This window comes from Gracilinanus agilis, chromosome X (genome assembly GCF_016433145.1).
Source record: "Gracilinanus agilis isolate LMUSP501 chromosome X, AgileGrace, whole genome shotgun sequence".
Lineage (NCBI taxonomy): Eukaryota > Metazoa > Chordata > Mammalia > Didelphimorphia > Didelphidae > Gracilinanus > Gracilinanus agilis.
The window spans coordinates 35,686,867-35,708,727 of NC_058136.1; the positions used below are offsets into that span (position 1 = coordinate 35,686,867).

Genomic DNA, 21,861 nt, shown 5'->3' on the forward strand with positions numbered 1-21,861 from the left:
ACTATTAAGCAAAAGCTGCAGTGTTGCATACCCATAGACCCCCTCCTCCAGTTACAGGAGGGCAGCGTGTTGGCCAAGGTTGATTATTAACAATTATACAGTGTTCCGTTTTGGTTGTGCTTCCGTTTTTGTAGTCATGTCATTTACTTTCTTGGTTCTGCTTAATGACTGCATCAGTTCATAGAAGTCTACTCACGCTTCTCCTAATTCCTTCTACTGGTCATTTCTTATGGTACAATAATACTCCCATGATGCTCCTAGATCAGCTTGTTCAGCCGTTCCTTGGGCGATGGGCATCTACTTTGTTTCCAGCTTTCGGCTTCCACAAAAGTGCAATTATGAATATTTTGGTACATCTGGGACCTTCCTTTGTGTGACCTCATTTTCTTTGCTAAAGACGATAACCTTAGACTTAAAAGAAGGCGACGAGAATGGTTAAAGAGAAGCTGAAAGCCAGCGTAGGTTAGAGAAATGGGAAGCGGGCAGCTAGCTGCCTTGAATGACCACAAGTAACTAGGCCCAGATGAACTCTGACCTCCGCTCCTAAAAGAACTGTGAAGTGCATTCTTGGTCATGGATTTTGATGTGCAAGGCCCCTTAGAAGGGACACGCAGTCAGTCCACCCTTCTCATTTTGCAGATGAGGAAAATGAAGGCCAGAGATGAAGTATGCCCAGGGTCACACATGTTAAGTGACAAGAGGCAGGATTTGAACCTGCATCTTCTGCCTTAAGTTCACCATACCATACTGCCTCACATGATCATGAGAGGGCCAGGAAGGGATAGGTGCCAAAGGACTAGAGAAGGTTAAGCAGCCTGATGCTTTCCAAAAGTAAAGTCTGGTAGCTCCTTGGAAGGTGGCCTCCAGCGTAGCACCCCAAGGATCTAGGCATGGCTTGGGAGGGTGAGCGCTTTTGTCAAGGCATGGTTGAAATGCTTATGGAAGCTGCAAATGCCACAAAGCAAGTAGGACAATGTCAGGAAAGATCTCTTTCCTCTGGGTCTCTGTTTAGCTGCTCACTCAGTCACCTTGTTCCCAGCTTCAAGGATGCCCCAAGGTCACAACTGCCCACATTTTAAAAAAAATCTCTGTCTTAGTAACAGAAGGGCAAGGGCTAGGCAAATGGGGTAAGTGACTTGCACAGGGCCCCACATCTGGGAAGTGTCTGAGAACAGATTTGAACCCAGGACCTCCCAACTCCAGGCCTGGTGCTCTATCTACTGAGCCATCTAGTTTCCTCCTACTCTTCCTTCCTCACAACTTGAGCTACCAAGAGCCCAGCTCAGCTCTTCCTCTTTGTTTTTTAATTTTTTTTTATTTTTTAAACCCTTAACTTCTGTGTATTGGCTCCTACGCAGAAGAGTGGTCAGGGTGGGCAATGGAGGTCAAGTGACTTGCCCAGGGTCACCCAGCTGGGAAGCGTCTGAGGCTGGATTTGAACCCAGGACCTCCCGTCTCTAGGCCTGACTCTCAATCCACTGAGCTACCCAGCTGCCCCCAGCTCTTCCTCTTTAGACTGGAGATTTGGGGAGAGACAGGGGCACACCAGATGTGGCCTGGTCTTCCTTCCCTTCCTTACCAAAGTTGGTGCCTTCCTTGAGTTATGGCAAAGGAGAGAGATACCTACTCCCTTTTCTTGGAAAAAGAAGAGCAGGGGAGAGACACCTATGGGCAGACATAAAAGTGCCAGCCACTTCGGTGTGGGATCTCACTAGAGTAGGCCCACCGAAGAAGTAGCTGCTAAAATTTAGTCTTGAAATCTTGAAGTTTTCCATTTGTTTGTTGACTTCTTTTAGAAAAGATAGACACAATAAAAGGACACATCTTGTTTCTTAGCCCATGGGCCAGACGAAGCGGAGGGCCTGCTCTGGTTCCTAATCAAAGGGTCGTCCCCTAGTAGGAAGCAACTCCCGGGCCTTATTACTAGTTCCTTTCAAGATTCTTTTCAATTACATCATGGAAATGAACTCCCTCAAACCAGGCAGATTGCAACCTGGTGACTTGCTGGAGACGCAGGTTAGGTGACTAGCTTAGGGTCATACAACTAGTAAGTATCAAAGGGAAATTAGGATCTGAACTCAGATCTTTCCTGCTCTAGGTCTCACGTCATATCCGTTACATCAAGCTGCCTTTAAGTAGCAGAAGCAACTTTATTGACATTCTTCTTCATTATAACCAGGGCAGTAACACACGCGTGTGCTTAAACTTCCAAATGGAGCTCTTAGAAAGACTGTCTGCAGCTCAGATCTGTGCACTGACTCCTGAACTAAGAATCCCCTTAGAGCAGGAGGATGGGCCCCAGTGTTCAACGTCCTTTCTGGTCTCAGAAGTCCCAGAATCCAGGGGAGGGGAGTGAGGGAACATGAACAAGGAGGGAGAAGGAGCTCGGTGCCAGTGAAGACCGGGACGAGGAGGACCTGAGCAAAGACCCTGTGAGGGAAGCACTATTATTACCCTCATTTTGCAGATGTGGAAATAGAGGCAGAGAGGGATTAAGGGATTATTGCCCCTGGCCACTGAGCTACTAAGTGTCCAAGGTGGGATTGGAATGGGGCCTTCCTTGCCATTCTGTTTCCCCTGGCTACCCCAAAAGTACCTGGAGAGAGAGGTGGTTGCTGATGGTGGCAGAACGTAGAGCTAGTTAGGGCCACTTCCCTATATTTTGTGTGATGGAGCCCTTTGGCAATCCGCTGAAACCTCTGGACCCCTTCTTGGCCCGATGGATGCTGTTAAGCGCATGAACTAGAATACACAGGACTACAAAGGAAAGCCAAACTCACTGGAAGAGTGCCTAGTGAAAAGGCTTTGAGGAAAGCCCGTGGGGTGAGGCCCAGTCTTTTCCCTAAGCTTCTCGTGCTCCTTCTTGGTCTCAGACTTGTACTCTGGGTCTCACAAGGACCCTGTGGGGCACCTAGGCCCCATATTACAAGTAGGGCGAATGAGGTCACTTTCCCACAGTCCCATAGCCACTTTGGGAAGACTCAAACCCAGGACTTTGGCCTCTTGAGTACTCTGTTCGGTCTTCTCTTTGGGATTTCTTTAGGGCAACGGGCTGGTCCCCAAGCTGACTTTCTTTCCCAAAGTCAGTTGCTTTGCAGGAAATTTGGTCACGTCCTCACAGCTTGGGAGACTTGCAAAAACCGATCAGATCCTGAAACTTCTTTTCTTCCTGGAGTTCCAAGGGCAGGAAGGAACACAGCTTTGGGAACGCCTCTGGGCAAAAGATAAAGGAGGCTACACCTAGTGGAAGTGTTCATTAGAGCCAATTACAACTTGGTTCATCCGCTTTGTTATTAAACAGCCTCCCAGAGGTCTCAATTGGGAAAGCAATGGAGGAAGACACAAGAGGCAGCTTAGCAGGATGTGGAGGAAAAGGCGAACGGAATGGCTTCCATTTCTTTGCTCTTCCCCTACCAGAGCCCCAGAACCTCTCTTTTACAGAAGAGGAAACAGAAGGTTGACCAAGGTCACCCAACTGGGCAGTGGCAGAAGCCCAGTTTGAACTTGGGTCTCTGGACTCCAAGAATGCTGCTCTGACCACCACCACGCCACACTGCCTAGTTCCAGGTTGGGGATTCCTTCTGTCCTCAGTGTCAAACTGTTGCTAACTGTTAGCGTGGCTTGTCGGAGAATCATGAAATTTAGAACTAAAGGGGACCCGGCCTCGTCCACGGGCTTCCGGAATTTCAGGTCTTCATTTGACCAATTGAGGCAACTTGTGTGCCAAAAAGTCCAGTGGTCCTCGGTGGAGGTGGGATGGGGAAAGCACTAGAATCCAGATGGTTTGCCTCCGCCATCTCCCCTCCCAAGTCACTTTGCTATACATTTAGCTTATATTTGCTTCTTTGTACACATGCAGATTAAAAGTTCCCCGAGATCAGGGAATTTCCCAGGTGTCTTTGTATCTGTCCAGCATCTGCTACAAGCTTGTTGAGCTGAACTCAGTTGGTCTTATAACCTTAGCTATGATGGGGGCAGGGGATACCTTTCTGTTGGCTTTCCTCCCATATATAGGTTCATACATAAATAACCACAAAGCACTTTGGGAATACGGCAGGCCGAGTGTTTTTACTGCATGCGAAAAGGGAAGCTTCTAAATATAACATTACCTGCAGAGATAATAGCACGGCGAGAGCAAGGGTCTCTCGGAAAAGAGCCAAGAACGGATCGGATCGCCCATGTTGAAGGGCTGGCCTGAGAAGAGGAAGAGAATTAAGCATCTCTTCGCTGCCTGGGGTCACTTCACTCTCTGCAAATGTCAGCAACTGGAAGGGTCTAATTGGAAGCAAGCAGAAAACGGAGAAAGAGAAATACTCAGGAAGAGATCCTTAGAGCCAATGATCGTACAAGATGTGGCAAGATTGGTAGAGGTGGGGGAGTGAGTGCGGTTTCAATTAGAAAGGATAAAAGCCTGGGCCCCGAAAACAAAACTCCTGGCTGTTCCTTTCTTGTCTTTAGGTTTCATTTTCTTCAGTCTTGTCAACAAAAATCCAATCAGATATCTTAGATTCATGGGATCAAAGGTGTTCTAAACCTGGGATCTGGCCTTTTGTTTTGAATTTTAATAGAACGTATTCCTTTGGCAGTTCTCCGGGTTTTATTTATTTAACGATGTTATTCTAAGAAGGGGTTGGTGGCCTAAAAAAAAGGCCAAGAAAAACCCTAGCTTTCGTTGAACTCCTTTGTTTTACAGATGAAGAAACCGAGGCCCAGTCAGTTAGTGGCAGAAGCAGAGCCAAACCCGGGTCTTCTCTCAGTCCATGAGCACGGCCTGTTACGACCATCTTCGTACAGGTTCCACAAGTCTTCCTTTTCCATCCTTGAGCCTGGATGTGGGGCCTGGGGATCAAATACCTAGACAACTACTCATTACCAGCCTTCCTGTCTCCAGCCTTTTCCCATCCTGTATTCTCTAAGCCATCCAAATTACCCCTGCTCAAATCATCATCTTTACCTGCTTCTTTGACCACATCACACCCTGCCAAAAATCCCTCCTCACCCTTCAGATCAAATTACTCATCCTACCTTTCAAGTCCTTCCATCAATCCATTCTACTCCAGTCTCCCTCTTCCTATCCTTCCACCTGCCCTCCTTTTCTGTCAGCCCCTTTGTCCCCAGCTCACAATCCCACTATGTCTCCCCAAAGCCCTGGAACAAAGCTCCTCTTACCAAGCTACTAAAGCCATCTTTCTTCATATCCCACCAATCCCCAAAGAGACGGATGGACGGCCTGGATCTGGCTGGGCTGTAGTGGGGCTCTCCTGGGCTCTGTAGACCAAGGATGCCCCCGTTCCACTCCAATCCCAAGTTAAGCCTGCTTCCCACCTCTGTGCCCTTCTTCCAGGCACTCCAAGCCAGATGTGCCTTGTCCCTGGCTGGTCACCAGGTCACTAGGCAGGAAGGCCGTGGCCCCTGGGTGACTTCACCTTGGCCCAAGGCTTTGAAAAGGTGGTTCCCCAAGGTGGAGCCAGTGACTAAATCAATATTCCAAGTCCCGTTTTGTCACCCATCACTTATTAAAAGCCAATGATGTGCCAAATTCTGGAGGGGTAGAGGCTAGCCGTAGTGTGGGGGAGTGGGGAGAAGCCACAGTCCAGGGGAGACCTCAGTTCATTCTTCTTTTAGACACTTCCCACTTGTCTGCCCATTGGCACGTCATTTAATGACAGCAGCTGGCATCTAAAGGCTGTTCTGCCTCAAGGTAAGCAGAAGATTCCACAGGACCTCCCTCCCTTGGGGAGCTCAGTGGGGCTCTGCCCTCCCCCAATAGCGGGAGGGCCTTAAGGGCCCACTGGAAAGGACCCCTGGTTCAGGGCTGCCCCTTCATTACCTGCCAGAACTAGAGCCTGGGGGTGCAGTGGGGTGGGTCTTATTTCCAGACCTGTTATCAGAAACTAACAACTATCCCAATGGAGAGGCAGCTAGGTGGCTCAATGGATAGTGCTGGGTGTGGAATGACTTCAAATCTAGCCTCAGACACTTCCTAGCCAAGTGACCCTGGACAAGTCACTTCATCCTGTTTGCTTCCATTTCCTCATCTGTAAACTGAGCTGCAGAAGTTAAATGGTAAACCACTAGTATCTCTGCCAAGAAAAACCCGAATGGGTAATGAAGAGTCAGGCATGACTAAAAAGACTGAACAGCAAAGGCTATAGAATGCTTTAAGGTTTATGGAGCACTGAGTAGTTCCTGGTATTTTGTTTGCTCCTCTTAATGAATCTGTGAGGTAGGTGCTATTATTTATCCCCATTTTACAGATGAAGAAACTGAGGCTGAGAATGGTTATGTGACTTGTCCAGGATCACAAAGAAACCTGAGACAAGGTGAGCTCAGCTTCCTAACTCCAAGATCACCCACCCTATGGGCCACAGGCCTAAGTGCCCCATACCTACTTAACCTCTCCAAGCCATCACTCCTTTTGGAAACTGAGGATCATAATCTCTATACTACCTGTCACAGGGTTGCATGAAGAAGACACTTTGCAAAACTTTAGTGTTCTATAGAAGTCATTAGAAAAACCAAGTTATTGTGCACCAGGACCAAATCTGGCAAATCCAATGTCTGGAAATGTAGCCTCTGGGGACATTGGCATCTGAACCCAAAGCAAGGTCAGTCTAGGCCAGTGATGGCAAACATCTTAGAACCTTTTAGAGACCACGTGCCGTGACCCCTCCACCTTGTGTTCAGGGATGGAGCCGGGCTCCCAACCGGCTTGTGTGTGTGTGTGCAGTGCTGCTGCCGCCTTCTGCCACCATGGGGACTCCAGCAGTGCCAGGGTCAAGCAGGGGGTGGAGGGATAGCAGTTAGTCATTGGGGGGTGGGGTCACCTCCCAGACTGGTGGCTGATGTTGGAATGAAAGTGGAAATCTTTTAGGGGGTGGGGTCTGCACCCCCCCCAGAGGAGACCCTCCCTTTCTCCTACCTCCTGAAGCTCCTAGACCCAGACAGGGAAGGGATAAAGGGAGGGGAGTGGCCTGAACACTCTGCTCAGGGGAAGGAATAAGCGAAGAGGGGTGAGGAGGCACTGTGGAGAAGGGGAAGAGAGCAGCTGTGAGGGGGTGGATGTAGAGTTGGGGCATGGCTTGCGTGACCACAGAGAGGTCTCTGCATGCCATCTTTGGCACATGTGCCGGAGGTTTGCCATCATGGGGTTAGGCAGTCCATGTTTATTCAGGATTCATGGGGCTGCAGCTTGATGTTTAAACAGTGGGCACACAGTTGAGTCAGAATTCAAACCCAGATCTCTGTGACTCCAAATTCAGTGTTCTTTCCACTATTCTAGTGATGAGCCCAATTTTCTTTGCTGCTTCAGTGGAGTACAATTTCCCCAAGTTAACTACTGAAAGGAATTTGGATCACAGTTTTATTTTGATTAAATGTCCATCTCTTTGCATGTGCATGTGTGCGCGCACACACACACCACACGCCTGCCTGCACGGACAATCACTTGTTTTGGTAATGAGAAAAAGCAGCAGCATGAGTAAAAGCTGAGGTTTCCTTGGAGCTGCAAAACTAAAAAGATATGTACATTTTGGCTTTTATTTTCTTAAGATGGCATGGCATGGCTACTGGGTGGTTAAACAATTTATAAGCCCTCCAAAATCTAAGCATGGAGGATTGGCCATGATTCCAAGGTATGGTGCGCAGTTGCCAGGCAAGAGTCAGTGAACTGAAGTTGAAGCACCTACTATGTGCTAGGTACTGTGCTAAGTGCTGGAGAATACCTCAAAATGCAAAAAACCAGTCCTTGCTCTCAAGAGCTCACAATCAAATGGAGAGAATGACATCCTCTGGGAGGCACATGGTAGCTAATTGGTACATAACTTATATAGGCCTTTTCTATAAAGAGCTGGGATTTGAGTGCTCTGGGGAGTTCCCTGCTTGGAAACTCCATCCACCAACACAGATGGTAACCTCTGGCTAGTGAGTAAGTCTGAGGAGGTTGTGGGAGGTGCATATGGGTTAAGTGACTTGCCCAGGGGTGCAGCTAGTATCAGACCTGGGATGTGAACTATGCCTACTCACATGTGTGCCTGTGCAGGCACAGGCAGGCATGGTTTCTTTAGACAAATACTCCTTAAAAGTAGAGATATTTTTATATCATCTCTGCTCCCCACTCCCCAACCCCAAGTAATGGGAGCATCCCATGGGAATGCTGATGGCTGCCATTTTCTCTAGACAATGCTGTTCATGGGGCTTCAAAATGAAAATGAAGTACAGGGAATGATGTATTTTGGTCACTTTATTAAATGATATTAAATAGTTTAAAGTTCAACTACTAAACAGCACTTTGAATGGTGAAAACACAAGATAGTATATCATCATACTTGAATGCTTTTCTTTAAAAACACAATTCCAGTCCTTATATATATATTACAAAACAGCCTTATAGGAAGAGGTGAACATCTTTTCTACAGTACTTAAGATATTTAATACAGAACTGAAAAGCCGTCTAACAGAAACAAAGGCGAGTCTTCACAGCTGTATGATTTCAGCAGCCAAAGCTGGTTGATGGGACTGAAACATTACTATACAACTGGGACAAAACATATACAATATCACAATACTAAGCAAAAAACGCTTTACATCCAAAGGAATAAACAGGTTACAAAATGTGGAGAATTTAGCAAGCAAAATTGTATTACAAGCAACATTTTTAATTGTCATTTTTAAGCCATTGCAACTAGTTAAAACATCTAAAACAAATACAAAAATGAGTTTTATTATCTTAATGGTGTATTTGTCTTTAAATATTTGTTAAAGCTTGGTGTTATATTCAAAGCACAGATTATGCAGCTAAAAAGCCAAATGAGAAGACTGTAAAGTGGTCCAAGTTTTGTTTCAAACCTCCTTATTTCCAAATCATTTTTCCTATCTGTTATTCTTCTTTAATACAGAATTTCCTCCATGGTGAAAAACATCTCTTTGAAATGTTGCCTAAAACTTCCACATCTAAGTCTCTGAGCAAAAGATCAGACCATGATACAAATCCCCAGGTCAGGCAAAACCTATTTACAGAATTCAGGAAATGTGACTAGGAGATCTCCCGTGTTTAAATATTTGTCATTTCTCCTAAAGTGATAGCATGCTGGATTCTCTCATCCTCAACATCCCAAATTCAAGATTCCTAATTAACAACTGGCCAAAGCATCCCGACCTAGGGAAAATCTGTTCAGGGACATTTCACCACAGAAGAAATTTTATTAAAAAAGAAAATCCATTTTAGCTGCTTTTGCACCACCAGACCTCACAAATTTTATATCACAAACCAAAATTGAAAACTTCACAAAAATGAAGTCACTCACAATATTTTAGATGTCAAAATACTAGTTCTTTCCAAACATAAAACTGAAATCATTCAAGAATGATTAAAATAACTCAAACAGTTTTAGCTAATGTCAGCAACTCATGTTGAGTCCAATAATACTTAGCGCCTATGCTGTCAAGCTTTTTTTCCCTCTATAATTCTTTAGCAGTTTTATTACCTGTTATGCCACCAACTCAAACATGTTGAGTTCATTTCTATGTTCTAATAATCGATTTCTTTGTAGACTCTCCATCAACATAATTTTACGCAAAAAAAATAAAGATGGTAGGTTTACAATACTGATTAAAAGAACAGAATGAAAAAAAACCAACTCAACTGATTTCTCAATAAAACTGTATGATGGGGCATTAATGGGGTAAAATTCATAAAAGTGGGAACTGAAAGGTCTAAATTAACCTTTAAAAAAAAAAAGAAGTCATTCAAGTTCCTAGGAAAACCTAAGTGGGGGTTAGTAGGGTGGAAGGTGGCGTTGAGAGAAGAGGGAGAAGAGCATGGAAGCCAGAGATTCTTATCTTGAAGAGGAATGATTTCACAATACTGACAGCACTGGAAATTGTTTAAGCACATTCCTCCTATGAACTGAAAATCAGCAGTAGTTCTGCCATTTTGATGTTGTTTATAAAACAGGGTGTGAACCTAACAACAACCATTACTGGCTTAACCCTTAAATGCTTGGTGCTGGTTTTTCTTGGCCTGTACCCCGTTGCCAGCAACAGGATGAAGCACCAGCACCCTCACCAAGCGTGATCAGCGTGTGCTTTGTGTCAGTGCCAAAGGGGAGAGAGAAGAGGAAGAGGACAGAAAAGAGAGAAAAGGAAGGGGGGAGAGGGTAGAGGGAGGTGGGGAGGAAGTAGAGGAAAGGGAGAGAAGGAGAAAGGGAGAAGGGGGAGGTAGATAAGTGAGGAAGAAAGAATAGGAAGGTGAGAGAAGAAGAGAAATTATTAATATGTGGAAGATACTCGATCTGCGTGTGCTTTGTGTCAGGGCCAAAGGGGGGAGAGAGAGAAGGAGAGAGAAAAGAAAGAGAAGGGGAGGAGGGGAGGGAGGGATGGACAGACAGACAGATAAGGGAAGGGAAGAGATACATAGGTAGGAAGGGAGAAAAAAAGGAGGAGGAGGAGGGAAAGGGGAGGGAAAAATATTAATATGTGAAAGATAACCCATAACCCTAAAGTTTATCCCTAATTCCAGCACATATAAGTGAAAATTTGAAATGGCAGAAAGACTAGAGAAGAACACCAAATTCTTCAGAAGCTGTACTTAAGGCTGTTGGAACAATTGGACGTGCAGGACTCAGAAGGGTCAGAGTAATGGGATTTCAGATATTGCACTCAATCCTGTGTGTTGTAAGAGAACCCTCAGCTTCTAAATGGTTGAATCAATACAGGCTTAGCACAAGCCCAGTTTCAGACTTCAGTCAAAAGGACTCTAAAACCATTTCTGTCACTTTAATCAAGAAATTGATTAGGTACAAAAAGCAATCCCTAATTTGAGGAATCAACTCTAATTAAGAACTCAGCTGTGTGTGTGTGTGTGTGTGTGCACTTGCACACGTGTGCGTGTGTGTATACTTGGAAATTTGTATTCTTTCCTAAGCTGCTTAAGCTCATAATGATGGCATGATTGCTAAAAGCAGGCAGAGGAGTTTAGAGAGGAAACCTGTGGAGTTGCTACTGTCATGGAAGGGCCTGTTTTCACTGAAAACAATTTGAAATCTCTCCTGTACTCAACACATGTAAGAAGATTCTAGGCAACATTACTGACCAATGTCAGGGAAAAATGGTCCGTCCTATTTAAAGAAAATCGAAAAGCTAATATGGAACATGTCATTTAAGGGGACCAAACTATTTATACAGTTGAGTTCTGTTAAGCCATTGATTCCTAAAAAAATAAAAGATCTTTCTTTCTTTGATTTGAACAATCCTTTGAGCTCTTCGTGCAAAATCACATTGATTTCCCTTGGGAAGGTCCAGGATTTTTGCTTCTCATCGGGGGCGGTGCACGCTGCAGCGGCGGAGGCTGCAGGCCGCCGGCCACTGACTGATACATTCCTCTCATATCAATCTGCTGGTAGTTGGAAGGATTCATGATTAAATTGGGAGGCTTTGGCATCATGAGGTGGTGACTCAGGGCGGCCTGTTGATAAGACATCTGTTGCTGCTGTTGCTGATTGTACTGCTGCTGGAGCCTCCGGTTCATCAGGATCCGCTGAACGCAGCTGATTAACTGTGGACAGAGAGGGGAGGGAGGGGTTACAGTCCCAGAGCTGGGGGTCCAGTCTGGCTGGAAGCCAAGGCAGTGGGGGAGGGGAGGAAGAATGGGGGCAGGCTCAGGGGCAGGGGGGCCCAAGGACCAGCCCGAAAGGAAAAACCACGTTTAGACCTAAGTTCTCTTAATGACTCAACCATTGTATTGCAAAGCAGCATTTAGTTTGGTTGCCATAGTGACCGGCTCTCCAGCGCCAAATTACTCCCCAGTATGAGTTACAGCAAGTCTTCTGGATCTGAGCAGGTTTCCTTTGTCATCTCTTTGAAAATCTCACATATCGATGAACAAATAAATATTTCTGAGACAACATGCGCCTGCCTCCCCAGGGGATAATTACACCCCCCCACCTCGGACTCCCTCCGATAATTTAAAACCACACAGCCCACCAAGGCTATACTCAGGGCGAAGGAAGTTCAGTCTCTGGTGCCAAGAATCAAAACTGGTTTTGGGGAGGCCAACGGCTGGTAGAGGAATGCCCTGGTAAGGACCAACCAGCAAGAAAGGATCGATTCACAGAGACTAGGATGGCATTGAAAAGGATTCTCATGCAGCTTTAAAAGGCTGGTGGAGAGAGAGAGACAGAGAGACAGAGACAGACAGAGAGAAAGAGAGAAGAGAAGAGAAAGAGAAAGAGAAGAGAAAGAGAAAGAAAATGAATATCCTCTTGGACAATGGTCTTAGCCCCTAGTCTTCCAAATAGAACACATAAGTAGCCTTCTGGGGGAAGTTGGGGGTGGGATTAACATGGTATCAAGTATAAGTTAGAAAAATCAAAGGGAATTTTTACCCAACCACCTAGTCTCTTTCATAAATGAAGCAAAACCTGGTTTTGGCCTTGGAGCCAATGGCAAACTTCAGAACAGAGACTTTGCCACATCCATCAGTTTCAATTCAATAGAATAAAATACAATTTAAAGACTGGGGAACTCTTACCATCTGTTGTTTTGTCAATACATCATTGTAGATTGCTTCTCTCCTTTTCACATCAAGCTCCTGGCTGGCTTGTCTATTTAATGCCAAAGCTTGCACTTGGGCTTCTGTCAGATTCATGTTTTCCTTCCACTAAATGGAAAGATTGGATTAAATCCTAGATAACAGCAATTCAATCTGCACAACTCTGAACACTGCAAAGTTTGCAAAGAGGACATTAAAAAAACAATTCCTTGGGAGCACTAATCAAGGGCCAGCAATGGACCAAAAATGCAGTGTCCCAGACCCACGCTCTGATTCACTTTAAGAGTGACTTTCAATTAGGCTGATCACCCTAGATGCACAAAAGCACTGGTGAGAAAGAAAATGGGGAAATAAATGAGGCACACATTTCTCTGGCTGGTCGGTGGACTAGTTCAAATACCAGTTCAGGCACTAGCTACCTGGCTCTGGGCAAGTTCCTGCATGTCTCTGAGCCTCGGTTTCTCCATCTGTAATACTATTCTAGAAAGCTGGTGGAGTTAGAGAACTCTGTAAAAAACTCTTAGGTACTATCTAAATGTTAATGATCTCACTAAGAGTTTTCAAAGACCCAGATCCAGTCATTTCCTTTATTGACACCAAAGTGTTTTTCTCCCTTAATTACCAAGAAGTTTGCAATGCCCCATCAGCACTACTGTTTTCAGTACTAATATGGTCCATTTAGAATTATATCTTATCTGACAGGAAAGGTAATGAAAACACTGAAATGAACAATGAGATGTTTTAAACTTTATTTGTTGCTTACATTTTTGGTAAAGTACTCAAGCTACAATAAATACTAAGACAAAACAAAAAACCCTTGCAGGGAATATTCTCCCCTTCTTAGCTCACCCAGATTAGGGTCATTACAAGCACCTGGGTTAAGTTTATGGCCTTTTCTCAATAGTTGTTGAGGCAAAGTGACTTGCCCAGGCTCATACAACTACTAAGTGAATGAAGGCTGGATTTGAATTCAGGAAGATGATCCTTCCTGACTTCAGGCCTTGCACTCAATCCACTTTAAAACCTAGCTGCCCTTTCTTCTAAAGAGAAGGAAGATCAAAGTGACCTGCCTCCAGGTGTGAGTCCCAGGCCAGTCTAAGATACAATAGCTGACATTTCCATAGTCTTTTGGTTTTGGAAAGGGCTTTAGCCATATAATCTCTTTTGAGCCTCACAACAACCTTGAAAAGTAGATGCTATGGGGACTACTATTCTCATTCCAGAAATAAAGAAACCTACAGTCACTAAAGATGAAGTGATTTGTCCATGGTTCCACAGCTAGTAAGTGCAGGATTTGAACTCCTGTTTTTCTGGTTCCAAGTCCTAGTACTTTCTAACTATATAGCATATGTATGTGCATGTGCCCTTTGTTTTGAGAGGGGGTCTTTATCATAAGGACATTTAAAAAGAGGACAAAATGATTTTTCAGAAGCTCAGGGTGAACCGTCTACTTTGTCCCACAAGCAAAGGAATCTACTGAAGGCAGAAAGGGAAAGATAAGAGGGAAAAAAAATCTGTGTAACTCACTACAGCTGAAATGATGTCTTCTAAGGGCTGAATCCTCACTGCTGTCACGCTGTTTGTTGCTTCTACAACTTTTTCTCTGCCTTGATTAATGAGGTCCTGGAAGAATTCAGTTACTTTAAATCCAATTGACATTTTTGTGATAGCTAACATGATGTTAAGTGATTAAAGCAAAAAATGAATCATGAGAAAAACACTATAGGGAAACTCAAAAACACAAAGGATGCTTCCGCTTCCCAATTTATGAGGCTTATATTGTAAATTTGTTTCCCAACTGGATGTACTAGCCAAATTCACAGCTGATAAAATGAAAGAAAAGTTCAGATCTAAAGGAGTGGACTGGGTGTGAAGTTAACAAATCCCGTGTGTATATTAGGTTTAAAGCAAATCCCCTCTCTGCTCCATACCAAAAACAGGATAACTTCCTCTAAAACAAAGTTATTACATTATTGATGATATATTCAATTCTATCACCATTAGTTCACAATCTATCTCATAGTCCCATTACATACTTGCTGGAGCACTGTGTTATATCAGAACATACATTCATTCATAAATTCTAAACTATATCTAATAAAATAATAAAACAGTACAAAACAAGTGTTATTTGCTCAGGCAATGAGTTGTCCTACTGAGAGCTATAATAAAAATACTGGCTAATACAAACCTAGTTTAAGGCAGGTTCCTCCTGTTTCACAAACAAGTTTTAATATATTTGGTTGTTTCATTCATTTATTTGCTTATTCAATAAGCATTTATTAAGGGCCTACTCTATGTCAGGCACTATGCTAAGCAACAGGAATACAAAAAGAGGCAAAGGAGAGTCCTTGCCATCAAGGGGCCTACATTAGAACTTGGGAGAGACAACAAGCAACAAATATATGCAGAGCAAGCTAGGTACAGGGTCAACAGAGAATAAATAATGGAGGGAAGGCCCTGGAATTAAAAGGAATCAGGGAATGACTTCCTATAGGAAGTCAGTTTTATTTGGGACTTAAAGGAAGCCAGGTTGTGGAGAAGGGACAATTTCAGGCACAGAGGACAGCTAGAGAGAATGCCCAAAGCTGAGAGATAGAGGGCCTTGTTTGTGGAACAGTCAGGAGGAGGTCAGGGTCACTGTCAAAGATTAAGTGTTGGTGGAGTAAGGTGTTAAGAAGACTGGAAGAGTAGGAGGATACTAGTTTATCAAAAGCTTTTAATGCCAAACTAAGCATTTTGTATTTTCTCCTGGAGGTCATAGGGAGTCATGGGGATTTACTGAGTAAGGGAGCAGCATGTTCAGACCTGAGATTTAGGAAAACCACTCTGGTGGCATAATGAAGGATGGATTGGAATGGGGAAAGACTTGAGGAAGGCAGATCCACCCACAGGATAGTCCAGTAACTGAGGCATGAGGTGATTGCTTAGGGATAGGGGTTATTTAAGAGGTGCTACACGTGAAAAAGGTGTAGCCTTGGCAACAGATTGGATATGGAGAGTGAGAGATGGTCAAGAGTCCAGGATGCCTCCGAAGTTGGGAGCCCAAGGGATTGATAGGATGGTGTTGCTCTCAAAATACTGGGAAGGTAAGAAGAGGGATGGGTTAAAGGGAAAAGATAAATGTATAAAGATGCATGGAAGATATCCAGTTCAAGATGTCTGAAAGGCAGTGGGAGATGCGTGATTGGAAGTCAGTGGAAAGATCTGAATTCTAAGAAAAGCTTTTTTTATTTTCCCCTTCAATCCTATTCTTAAGAAACATCTCGAGAAGCACCCAAATCTAAGACATTAAAAGATGCCTTTGTATATACATATTTCTTACTCCATGACTTACCTCAAGCTGTTGATTACTCATTGCTGACAGGGCTCCCAAATTGAAAGGAATATATGGGGTTTGTGAGTTGAAATTGACAGGAGGTAAAGTGGTCCCAGTTGGCATGTTGAAACGCATGGTGAGTCCCTAAAAAACCCCACAAATCATTTTGCACATTAAGTCATAATTGACTTAAACCTTTACATTCTGCATCACTATTGTGTTTGAAAAAGAATCTACTTGTCTCAGATCTAGCAAATTATTAACACTCTTCCACACACAAACAAAAAACCTTTTTCAGCCGAAACCAAGATCTTATTACATAAAGAGCTTTAACCTGTAAATGCACCCCTCTTTTTTATTGAAATTCTCTCAGAACTGGGTTTTTCAGAGAATTCTGATGAAAACTGCAGCATCACAGGAAAGCCACGGGGGTTTTGGCACAGTGAATTTTGGAGAGTTAAAAAAAAAAAAGGATGCAGTCTTAAGGCAACTTTTCATGACTGGAAACATTTTTATTAAAATTCATTTTTTAATGGATTTTTAAAAATACCATAATTTTAAAAACGTTTTCTTGTTTATAAAGAAAGTTGATGTTGTAGACTGAGTAGTGACCAATAAAGGAATCTGCACTCCATATCCTGATATATTTTCTGTAATAATTTCATTTTCATAATTAACAGGGTCACAGAATGTCAACCCAGACCTGAAAAATTAGTTACAATCACTGGAGTTGGGATGTTGGTAAATATAGCTAGTTTTGCACCTCAATTCAGCAAACAACAGGGTACTATGGATTGAATGGAGATGAGGCAGGTTTTTAACCTATACATTCTCCTCATCTGTGAGGTACAGTGGAGTTGGATTAAGTGATTCTTTAAAGCTTACATGTCCTGGAAGATTCTTTCCAATTTTAGATCATGTTGTTCAGTCATTTTTGCAGTTGTGCTTGACTCTCTCCATTTGGGGTTTTCATGACAAAGTTACTGGCTTGGTTTGCCATTTCCTTCTTCTATTCATTTTACAGATGAGGAAACAGAGGCAAACAGAGTAAAGTAACTTGGCCAGAGTCACACAGCTAATAAGTGTCTGAGACCATATTTGAACAGATTTGAAGGATGACTTTCTTAATACCAGGCTCAGTACTCTTTACACTACACCACTCACCTGCCCTAATTTTAGAGCCTATCAACCTTTATTTCTACTTCAAGGAATGGACCTTGCTCTAAGTGGTCAGATTCCAAAATGAGGACTTAATTGCCACTTGGAAAGGAGGGTGGTCTTACCTTCTTTTCGGCTTCGTATTCAGCCCAAGCTGCCTTTCTCTCCTCCTCAGTCAACTCTTCCTCCTCTTTGTGGTCCAAAAGAGAATCGTGCTCATGATATCCTACAATATGTTCTTTATGTATCTGAAGCAATTCTGCAAGGATTGTGTCCTGTTTGGATGTGAAGAAGTGAAAGAGTGTGAAGTTTTCACAAAAAATGCATACCACAACGATAGGACCTTCTGCTAATTGTGGGAATGGGAACTGTATCCTAGTAGTGCCACTAAAAAACAAACAAACAAATAAATAAAAGGACAGCAATACCAAATCTGGGAAATAACCAACAATAAAGGGGACACTACTGCTTCAAGGGCCTGTGATTTCCTGGACCTGGGCACTCCTCTCACTGATATAGATAGTCCAGATCACATGAGAATCAGTAGAAGTAAATGGGTACATTAAGCCTGTAGAAAAGTCAGGGCTACCATGGGTAGAGGATTAGACTTGTTCTATCATTGACCCTGGCTCTAACCTTTGAGGCCAAACAGAAATCCTTCAAATACTTGAAGACAACTATCATGATTCTGCAAAATCCCTTCTGTGAAGTTTGAGATGCTTACAGAATGAGTGGGGTGGGGGTGGGCACAGGCCACCTGAGCTGGCAACAAGATGGAAGTTTAGTAACACTGAAAGCTGAAACCTCTCTGACAATCCTTCCAAACCAATCTTCTAAAGGTGCCTCAAAATGACAGGAGTCAAAATCCAAGAGCAAGATGGGTTGAGGGGGCTACCCCCAATGTATACAACTTGAAAGGTATGCAGAAAGAGTTGATTTTCACAGGACAAAGGGGACCTGGAAGCAAAACTGTACACAGAGATGTACAACCATCTACCACCTAATGCACCAGATTCTGAACCTGGGCACAGGCCAACTTCAGGATCCCAGGTGGGCTACACCAAAAAGAGCACCTCTGATCCACCTATTGAAGTCTCAGGCTCTGGCATCAGCCTGCAGTGAGGCTCCAAAGTCCATAGCAATGGGCCCTGTCAAGCCTACCCAGCTGTGGTAAAGACCTAGCCCCAGGGCAAAATAGCTCAGAGTGGCAATTCCTGCAAGCCAACAGAGGAGAAAGAATCTGCAAGCAGCTTTAAGAGTATCCAATCCACAGGAAGGGAAAAAAAAAGCCTAGGAAAATGAGCAAACGGCAAAAGAAACATTTAACCCTTGAAAATTTCTATAGGGTCAAAGAGCAAAGCACAGAACCAATAGGGGATGATGAGATCCAAGCAACCACATACAAAACTTAAAAAACAAAACAAAACAAAAAGGGAATTGGTCTCAAGCTCTGGAAGAACTCAAAAAGGCATTCAAAAATCAAAGAAGACAGGTCAAAGAAAAATGGGGAAAAGAAATGAAAGTAATGCAAAAACAAAATAATAGCTTAAAAAGCAAAATTGGTCAACTGGAAAAAGAGGCACACAAAAATCCAGTGAAGAAAAGAATGCCATGAAAATTCGAATGGACCTAATGGAAAAGGAAGATCAAAAGGTCATGAAAAAAATTCAGTCTTTAAAAATCAGAATTGGACAAATAGAAGCCAATGACTTCACGAGATATTAAGATCAAAATCAAAAGAATGAAAAATAGGAAATATCTCATTAAAAAAACTATTGCCCTGGAAAATAGATCCAGGAAAGATAATTTAAAAATTGTCTACTTAAGAATAAGACTACTTTGAAAAGTCATGACAAAAAAAAAAAAAAAGCCTAGACATCATATTACAAGAAATTATCCAAGAAAACTGCCCTAATATTCTTGAACAAGAGGGAAAAATAGAAACTGAAAGAATTTACAGATCACTTCCTTCAATGAAACCCCAAATGATGACTTGTACAGCCAAGTTCAAGAGCACCTAGGTCAAGGAGAAAATACTGTAAATAGCCAGAAAGAAACAATTCAAATATCATGAAACCCCAGTCAGGATTACTTAGGATCTGGCAGCTTCCACATTGAAGGACCAGAAAGCTTGCAATATGATATTCCAAAAGGCAAGGGAACTGCATTTATAACCAAGAATCACCTACCCATCAAAACTGATGATATTCTTTCAGGGGAAAGTATGGTCATTTAATAAAATAAGAAGATTTCCAAGCATTCCTGAGGAAAAGAGAAAATTTGATGTCTGATACAAAATACAAGTGAAGCATAAAAAGGTAAATAAGAGAAAAAAATTTAAGGGCTTCAATAAGATCAAATTATTTATATTCCTATATAGAAAGATGATATCTATAACTCTTAAAAATTGTTATCATTATCATAGTAGTTAGGAAAAGTATACATAGACAGAGAGTGTGGTAGTAAGCTGTTTAGGATGAAATATAAAAAAGAAAAAACTGGAGCTGAAACAGGATTGTACTAAGAGAAATAGGAAGAGAGAAGTGAAATGGGGTAAATTATATCATATAAAGAGGCGCAGGGGAGAGAAATACTATTACAGCAGAGGGGGTGGTGACAGGAAATATTTAAACCTTATTCTCATTGGAACTGGCTCAGAGAGGGAAGAACAGCCAGATTTATTGGGGGCTATAGAATTTTATCTTATCCTATAGAAAAGTTGAAGTGGAATAAGAAAAGGGGTGGTGGGGAAGGTAGTAATAATAAGGTACATAAAGGCTGTGTGTGTGTGTGTGTGTGTGTGTGTGTGTGTGTGTGTGTGTGTGTGTGTGTGGTGATTAAAAGACCCTACAGAGAAGTAGGAGCAGAATTAGAAGGGAGGCAGTGAGAAGGGGAGTAATATAAGGGAGGGAGGGGGAAAGAGGGGAGTGACAAAAAGCAAATCAATGGTGTGGAGGGAAAGAGTGAAAGGAGAAAGGACAGGATTAAAAGAGGAAATCAAGATTGAGGGGAATACACAGATGGTAATCATAACTGTCAATGTAAATGGGATGAGCTTACCCATAAAAAGGAAGCGGATAGTGGAGGGGATTAAAAACCAAAATCCTACCATATGTCATTTACAAGAAACACATTTGAAGCAGGTAGACACACACAGAGTAAAGGTAAGAGGTTGGAGCAGAGTCTACTGGGCTTCAATTGAGACAAAAAAAGCAGGAGTAGCAATCATGATATCAGACAAAGCTAAAGCAAAAATAGATCTGATTAAAAGACATAAGGAAAGTAATTACATCTTGATGAAAGGCAGTATAGACAATGAAGAAATATCAGTACTTAACATATGCACCAAATGGTATAGCATCAAGATTTTAAAAGGAGAAACTAAACGAACTTAAGGAGGAAACAGAGTAAAACTATATTGGGGTGTGTGTGTGTGTGTGCACGCAGCTGGGTAGCTCAGTGGATCAAGAGCCAGGCCTACAGATGGGAGGTCCTAGGTTCAAATCTGACCTCAGACACTTCCTAGCTGTGTGACCCTGGGCAAGTCACTTGACCCCCATTGCCTAGCCCTTACCATTCTTATGCCTTGGAGCCAATACAGAGTATTGACTCCAAGATGGAAGGTAAGGGTTTTTAAAAAAACAAAACAAAATTAGTGGGGGACCTCAACTTTTCCCTATCAGAACTAAATCTAACCAAAAAATAAACAAGAAAAAAGTAAAAAAGGAAATGAAATTTTAGAAAAGTTAGATTTAATAGATATCTGGAGAAAACTGAGTAGAGATAAAAAGGAATATACCTTCTTTTTAGCAGGACACGGTACATATACAAAGATTGACTATGTACTAGGGCATAAAAACTTCACAACCAAATGCATAAAAGCAGAAAAATAATAAGTGCAACTTTTTTAGATCATAATGTGATAAAAATTATTATCATTGTGAATGTACCATGTCCTGCTAAAAAGAAGGTATATTCCTTTTTATCTCTACTCGGTTTTCTCCAGATATCTATTAAATCTAACTTTTCTAGGATTTTATTCACCTCTCTATCTCTTTCTTATTTATTTATTTGTTTGTTTGTTTATTTATTTATTTAAAGCCCTTGTACCTCGGTGCACTGTCTCATAGGTGGAAGATTGGTAAGGGTGGGCAATGAGGGTCAAGTGACTTGCCCAGGGTCACACAGCTGGGAAGTGGCTGAGGACGGGTTTGAACCTAGGACCTCCTGTCTCTAGGCCTGACTCTCACTCCACTGAGCTACCCAGCTGCCCCCTCTTATTTATTTTTTGGTTTGATTTATCTAGATCTGATAGAGCAGGGGTCGGCAATGTATGGCTCTTGCTCCATATCTGGCTTTGAGGGCCAGATATGGCTCTTTCTACAGGAGCCATAAAGTCAATTTTTTTTTTCAGGTGCTGTTACAGGAGCGCGCAATGTGAGCACTGTATGGCTCTCACGAAATTACATTTTAAAAAATGTGGCGTTTATGGCTCTCACGGCCAAAAAGGTTGCTGACCCCTGTGATAGAAGAATATTTAGATCTCCCACTAGTATAGTTTTACTATCTATTTCCTCCTTGAGCTCTGCCAGTTTCTCCTTTAGAAATTTGGATGCTATACCATTTGGTGCGTACATGTCGAGTACTGTTATTTCCTCATTATCTATACTGTAATAACAGGGGTTTTGGGGGGAGAGGGAAAGAACATGAAATACGTAACTATGGGAAAATATTCAAAATAAAAACTAAAAACTCAGACAAAGGTCTAATTACTCAAATATACAAGGAGCTAAATCAATTGTACAAAAAAATCAAGCCATCCCCCAATCGATAA

The 21,861-nt window shown here is 42.6% G+C and overlaps 1 protein-coding gene across 1 annotated transcript in view; it reads right to left on the minus strand.

The window, feature by feature from the left end:
- Positions 1–11,272: 11,272 nt before the first annotated feature.
- Positions 11,273–21,861, minus strand: part of ATRX (ATRX chromatin remodeler) — a 178,779-nt gene continuing 168,190 nt past the window's right edge. The window contains exons 29-33 of the mRNA XM_044682802.1: positions 17,153–17,302; positions 15,888–16,013; positions 14,078–14,173; positions 12,530–12,658; positions 11,273–11,554 (exon numbers count right to left, since the gene is read on the minus strand). Of these exons, the coding sequence (XP_044538737.1) occupies positions 11,273–11,554; positions 12,530–12,658; positions 14,078–14,173; positions 15,888–16,013; positions 17,153–17,302 (783 nt within the window). The remainder of the gene's footprint in view (positions 11,555–12,529; positions 12,659–14,077; positions 14,174–15,887; positions 16,014–17,152; positions 17,303–21,861) is intronic.